Source organism: Elephas maximus, chromosome 3 (assembly GCF_024166365.1).
Source record: "Elephas maximus indicus isolate mEleMax1 chromosome 3, mEleMax1 primary haplotype, whole genome shotgun sequence".
Taxonomy (NCBI): Eukaryota; Metazoa; Chordata; class Mammalia; order Proboscidea; family Elephantidae; genus Elephas; species Elephas maximus.
The window spans coordinates 23,532,618-23,539,703 of NC_064821.1; the positions used below are offsets into that span (position 1 = coordinate 23,532,618).

General features: G+C 40.4%; 1 protein-coding gene across 1 annotated transcript; it reads left to right on the plus strand.

Annotated features, from left to right (window-relative positions):
* Positions 1–5,325: 5,325 nt before the first annotated feature.
* Positions 5,326–6,255, plus strand: LOC126074074 (olfactory receptor 18-like). The gene has a single exon (XM_049881406.1). It carries the CDS (start codon positions 5,326–5,328, stop codon positions 6,253–6,255), a length of 930 nt encoding a protein of 309 aa, XP_049737363.1.
* Positions 6,256–7,086: the final 831 nt, after the last annotated feature.

Below are 7,086 nucleotides of genomic sequence, written 5' to 3' on the forward strand. Positions count from 1 at the left end.
ATTAGTGTTCAATGCATCAAATCTATTCTTGAGATGGTCTCTGAATTCAGGTGGGATATTCTCAAGGTCATACTTTGGCTATCATGGACTTGTTCTAGTTTTCTTCAGTTTCAACTTGAACTTTCCTATGAGCAATTGATCTGTTCCGCAGTCGGCCACTGGCCTTGTTCTGACTGATGATATTGACCTTTTCCCTCATCTCTTTCCACAGATGTAGTCGATTTGCTTCCTGTGTATTCCATCTGGTGAGGTCCATGTGTATAGCTATCTTTTCTGTTGGTAAAAAAAGGTATTTGCAATGAAGAAGTCCTTGGTCCTGCAAAATCTGTCATGGGATCTCTGGCATTGTTTCTATCACCAAAGCCATATTTTCCAACTACCAATCCTTCCTTGTTTCCAACTTTCGCATTCCAATCGCCAGTAATTATCAATGCATCTTGATCGCATGTTTGATCAATTTCAGAATGCAGAAGTAGGTAAAAAATTTCAATTTCTTCATCTTTGGCCTTAGTGATTGGTGACTAAATTTGAATAATAGTCATATTAACTGGTCTTCTTTGTAGGTGTATGGATATTATCCTATCACTGACAGTGTTGTACTTCAGGATAGGTCTTAAAATGTTCTTTTTGACGTTGAATGCAATGCCCTTCCTCTTCAAGTTGTCATTCCTGGCATAGTAGACCAAATGATTGTCCAATTCCGAATGGCCAATACCAAAAGGAAAGAAAGTGCTCCACATTTCTCAAGCTCAAAGAACTGAAGAAAAATTTCAAGCCTCGAGTTGCAATAGTGAAGAATTCTATGGGGTAAATATTAAACGACATCAGAAGCACCAAAAGAAGGTAGAAGTAATAACACAGAGTAGTTATGCCAAAATGATTTAGTTGAAGTTCAACCATTTCAAGAGGTAGCATATGATCAGGAACTGATGGTCGAAAGGAAGAAGTCCAGTCTGCACCTAAGGCATAGGTGAAAAACAAGGCTCCAGGAATTGACAAAATATCAACTGAGATGTTTCAACAAACAAATGCAGTGCTGGAAGTGCTCACTCATCTATGCCAAGGAATTTGGGTGACAGCTACTTGGCCAACTGACAGGAAGAGATCCTTATTTGTGCCTATTCCCAAGAAAAGTGATCCAACTGAATGTGGAAACTATCAAACAATATCATTTATAGCATATGCAAGTAAAATTTTGCTGAAGATCATTCAAAAGTGGCTGCAGCAGTATATCAACAGGGAACTGCCAGAAATTCAGGCTGGATACAGAAGAGGACGTGGAACCGGGGCTATCATTGCTTATGTCAAATGGATTCTGGATGAAGCAGAGAATATCAGAAAGATGTTTACCTGTGTTTTTTTGACTACGTGAAGGCATTTGACTGTGTGGATCATAACAAATTATGGATAACATTTCAAAGAATGGAAATTCCAGAACACTTAATCGTGCTCATGAGGAACCTGTACATAGATCAAGAGGCAGTTGTTTGGAAAGAACAGTGGTTACTGCACGATTTAAAGTCAGGGAAGGTTTGCATCAAGGTTGTATCCTTTCACCATACCTATTCAATCTGTATGCTGAGCAAATTTTCCAAGAATTGGACTATATGAAGAAGAATAGGGAACCAGGATTGAAGGAAGACTCATTAACAACCTACGTTATGCAGATGACACAACCTTGCTTGCTGAAAGTGAAGAGGACTTGAAATAGTTACTAATGAAGATCAAAGACCCCGGCCTTCAGTATGGATTACACCTCAACATAAAGAAAACAAAAATCCTCACAGCTGGACCAATAAGTAACATCCTGATAAATGGAGAAAAGATTGAAGTAGCCAAGGATTTCATTTACTTGGATCCACAATCAACAGCCATGGAAGCAACAGTCAAGAAATCAAAAGACACACTGCATTGGGCAATCTGCTGGAAAAGACCTCTTTAAAGTATTGAAAAGCAAAGACGTCACCTTGGAGACTCAGGTGCGCCTGACCCAAGCCATGGTATTTTCAATAGCATCATATGTATGTGAAAGCTGGACGATGAATATGGAAGTCAGAAAAATTGATGACTTTGAATTGTGGTATTGGTGAAGAATATTGAATATACCATGGACTGCCAAAAGAACAAACAAATCTGTCTTGGAAGAAGTTCAACCAGAATGCACTTTAGAAGCCAGGATGGCGAGACTGGGTCTTACATACTTTGTACATGTTGTTAGGAGAGATCAGTCCCTGGGGAAGGACATTATGCTTGCTAAAGTAGAGGGTCAACTAAAAAGAGGAAGACCCTCAAAGAGATGGATTGACACAGTGGCTGCAACAATGGGCTCAAGCATAACAACGATTATGGCATAGGATTGGGCAGTGTATTGTTCTGTTGTACATACGGTCAGTATGAGTCAGAACTGACTTGACAGCACCTAACAACAACAACAATAGCAGGTTGTGGCTAGTTCATCTTTATATTTTAAAAGATCTGCAGATAATTATAATGATCAGCTAGCATTGAGACCACTGGTGTAATGAATTTATATGTACAATTTCATCTAATTTCCTTCTACAACTATAAATGTTATACCCACCCACTGCTGTCAAGTAGATTCTGACTCATAGCGACCCTATAAGACAGAGTAGAACTGCCCCATAGAGTTTCCAAGGAGCTCCTGGCGGATTTGAACTGCTGACCTGTTAGTTAGCAGCCATAGCACTTAACCACTACGTCACCAGGGTTTCTACACTTAGGTTTAGTTAATACATATATTTCAACAAATGTGCAAATGATCAATGTGTTATTTCATAATATCCTCTGTTCTTTAGGTTTTCCCAAATTAGATCGTCTTGGACCTTCCAAGCAAAATGAAGAAGTGACGAGAATTCCAATCCCCCTGATAAGGAAAGACTGACTTGGAAAACTCTTCAGTAGGCCTAAGGCGGGTGGGTTTCAAACCTGTTTGGAAGTGCCCTGGTCTTAATTTCCTCAATTGTAAATAAGAGTGTCGGCTTGATAAAGAAATAACGCTTTCTAAACATTTAGAATGAGAAATACATTTCAGCATTTTCTCAAGTCAACAGAGAATGGAAGCAAATTAAAAAAAAAAAAGCCAAATGATCACCAGACATTTTCCTAAGATGGAGTAGTATTGATACCAATACCACTACATACAGTGAAAAATACAGAGTGTTTCTTATTGTTTACTGTTTAATCACTGGTGCATTTCACAGTAAGGCCGTCTTTGGGATCATCAGTGTTGTCTGATTCCGTGCATTTACCAAACCATTATTACCAAAATTTGACGTCCATTAAAGCCAAGGGAGAGAATATATATTTCAAAAGATTTTTAAAGACAACCCACATATTTGAATGACCTTGTATCTCCATTTAAGATGGATGGCAAAGGACCAAAGATTAATGAAAACTTGTGAAGATAATTGACATATAAACGTGTTCTCTGATTATAAACATTCTATTTTAATTTAGAATCCAGCTAATGAGGTCCCTGGGTGAAGTAAACAGTTTGAGCTGAACTACTAACCTATAGGTTGGAGGTTCTAACACACCCTTCAGTGCTGTGAAAAAAAGGCCTGGTGATCTGCTTTTGTAAAGATTAAGGCCAAGAAAACTCTATGGAGCAGTTCTATTCTGTAACACACAGGACTGCCATGAGCCAGAATCAACTTGATGGCAACCATTTTTTGTTTGTTTTTTAATGTGGTCCTATTCCTTGTTGTTTTATAAATATTCCAAATCAAGAGAATTTATTGCACTGTATTTGGATAAAATAAAACTACATCTGACTCCTTAAAAAGAACAAGTTGCTATTGAGTAGATTCTGATTCATGGTGACAGTATATGTGTCAGAATAGAACTGTACTCATTGGGGTTTTCAGTGACTAATTTTTTGGAAGTAGATCGCCAGGCCTTTCTTATGAGGTGTCTCTAAATGGACTTCAACCTTTTGGTTAGCAGCCTAATGTGTTAACTGTTTGCCCACCCTGGGACTGCAAGTGCTTCTTAGTGTCCTTTAATTTAAATGATTTTTTCTTTAAAGAAGGATACTTCTTATTGCATATGTTTTCCTCATAGAGAGGGCTGATATTTTGCTCTTTGAATATGTTATCTTTTTTTTTGCATCCTTTGGTTTCTTTTTCTTTTTTTTTAAATTTTATTTTAGATTTAGGTTTACAGAGTAAATTAGTTTCTCATTAAACAATTAATACACATATTGTTTTGTGACATTGGTTGCCATCCCCACAACATGTCAACACTCTCCTCTTCTCGACCCTGGGTAACCTGTTACCAGCTTCCCTCACCTCCCTTGCCTTCTCATCCTTGCCCCTGGGCTAGTGTGGTTTTATGGGCCTGTCTAATGTTTGGCTGAAGGGTTAACCTCAGGAATGACTTCAGTACTGAGTTAAAAGGGAGTCTGGGGGCCGTACTCTCAAGGTTTATCCACTTTCTGTTACACCAGTAAGTCTGGTCTTTCTTTTTTTGTGTGAGTTAGAATTTTGTTCTACATTTTTCTGCATCTGGGACCCTCTACTCTGATCCTGGTTAGAGTAGTCAGTGGTGGTGGTAGCTGGGCACCATCTAGTTGTGCTGGGCTCAGTCTGGTGGAGGCTGTGGTACCTGTGGTCCATTTGTCCTTTGGATTAATCTTTCCCTTGTATCTTTGGTTTTCTTCATTCTCTCCTGCTGCAGATGAGGTGAGACCAGTGCAGTACCTTAGGTGGCCACTTGGAATCTTCTAAGACCCCAGATGCTGTTCACCAAAGCAGGATGTAAAACATTTTCTTTATCAACTATATCATGCCAATAAGCTAGATGTTCCCCAAGACCATGGTCCCCATCCCTCAGCTTGGTAATTTCACCCCTCAGGGAGTATGGATGTGTCTGTCTATGGAGCTTCCATACCTTGCTTTGGTCAAATTGTGCTGGCTTCCCCAGTATTGTGTACTGTCTTACCCTTCACCATAGTTACAACCTATCTGTTGTTTTTTTTTTAGTTGTTATGAATTTGTTATCTTAAAATGTCCTTGCCATTCTAACATCTCTAGCCCAGAGTCTCTAAAGTGGTTGTGTACAGAAACTGGTGAATAGCACAGAAAACAGTGAGGAAAGAGTTCTGAGAAGTACAGTGGTTGGGTTTGCTACAACCAAGTAATATGGCTAAAGGTACTGGGGTATTAGGCACTTAGGTGTGATCATCTGTGAATTTGTGGGCTTTACTTGTGAGTTTCTTGAACTCCAAATACAAACACAGGGCTGGACGCTTCTTGTTTCTTTTTGACAATCCTCTTTTCTTTTTCCAAATGCTGCCTCAGGTACATGGGTCCACAGAATCTAACAGGTGTCTCAGAATTCCTCCTCCTGGGCCTCTCTGAGGACCCAGAACTGCAGCCCCTCCTCTTTGGACTGTTCCTGTCCATGTACCTGATCACTGTGACTGGGAACCTACTCATCATCCTGGCTATCACCTCTGACCCGCACCTTCACAACTCAATGTACTTCTTCCTCTCCAACCTATCCTTGGCTGACATCGGTTTCATTTCCAGCACAGTCCCAAAGATGCTAGTGAACATCCAGAGTCAGAGCAAATCCATCACCTATGCAGGCTGCCTGACACAAGTGTCCTTTTTTTATCTCTTTGGATGTGTGGACGATCTGCTCCTCACTGTGATGGCTTATGACCGGTTCATGGCCATCTGTCATCCCCTGCACTACACAGTCATCATGAAACCCCGCCTCTGTGGCTTGCTAGTTTTGGTATCTTTTTTCATCAGCCTTTTGGACTCCCAGCTGCAACTTTCAATGGTGTTATCACTTACCTTCTGCACAGCTGTGGAAATCCCTCATTTCTTTTGTGACATTCCTCAACTCCTTGACCTTGCCTGTTCTGACACCTCCACAAATACCATATTACTGTATTGTTTTGGTGCCATCTTTGCTGGTGTACCAGTCACAGGGATCCTTTTCTCATACACTCGAATTGTTTCCTCTATTCTAAGAGTCTCATCTGTAGGTGGGAAGTATAAAGCCTTTTCCACCTGTAGCTCTCACCTGTCAGTTGTTTGCTTATTTTATGGAACAGGCCTTGGAGTGTACCTCAGTTCAGCCATCTCATCTTCTGCCAGGAAGGGTGCGGTGGCCTCAGTGATGTATGCCATGGTTACCCCCATGCTGAACCCCTTCATCTACAGCCTGAGGAACAGGGACATCAAGAGAGCCCTGCAAAGGATCCTAAGCAGAGCAACCTAATGTCACCACTTGTGCCATCCCTTTGAGTGTATGGGTTGGAAAATACAGCAAAACCAAACATCTGCTACTAGAAATCTTGCCTGTTTGGTCACATAATTTTTTAGCCCTCATGGGTTTCAGTTTCGAGATTTCATATTGAAGATCGCTTCCTTTGTCACAGTTTTAATGGGATAGTGGGAGTATTCTGGGATAAGACAGTCTGTGTGATCAAATCCCATTATAGCTATGGAGCCTTCTATAGACTCTCATCTATGACTCAGGCTTTCTGGTAAAATGAACAAATCTATTTTTAGGTGCTTAGAATCTTCTTCTTTTACCATAATTCCTATTTTTTTTACCCAGGCTACTTTTGCACCTAACAGAACAATATGTGCAGGTTACGTGTGAGAATGCCTGTCACTGGCCACAAGCCTTGACTCCATATTGGAATTGGCTGGGAAGCTTAAAAAATATTGATGCCTTGCTCCCGCCACTATGGATTCTGATTTAATTGTACCAGTATGTGGCTTGAGCACAAGGTTTTCAAAGCACCGCAGGTGGTTTTAATGTGCAGCAAGGTGAGAACTACTCATCATCATTTTAGACTTTTCCTTCAAAGATTATTTTGCCGTGGGTCTTTTACGCCTCCTGAGAAGATGCTGAAGATCTGAATGTGATCAGATCTTGCAAGGGGAAAGATATAAAAGAACTTACCCTAACAAGCGGCAAGTGATTTTTCTCAATATTTTTGGTGATATTTCTTCTCATATCTTCTCCCTCTGCATCATGTTGTTAGCAGCTCTCGAGTTGCCTCCCTGACACATGGTGACCCCATGCACAACAGGAGAAAAT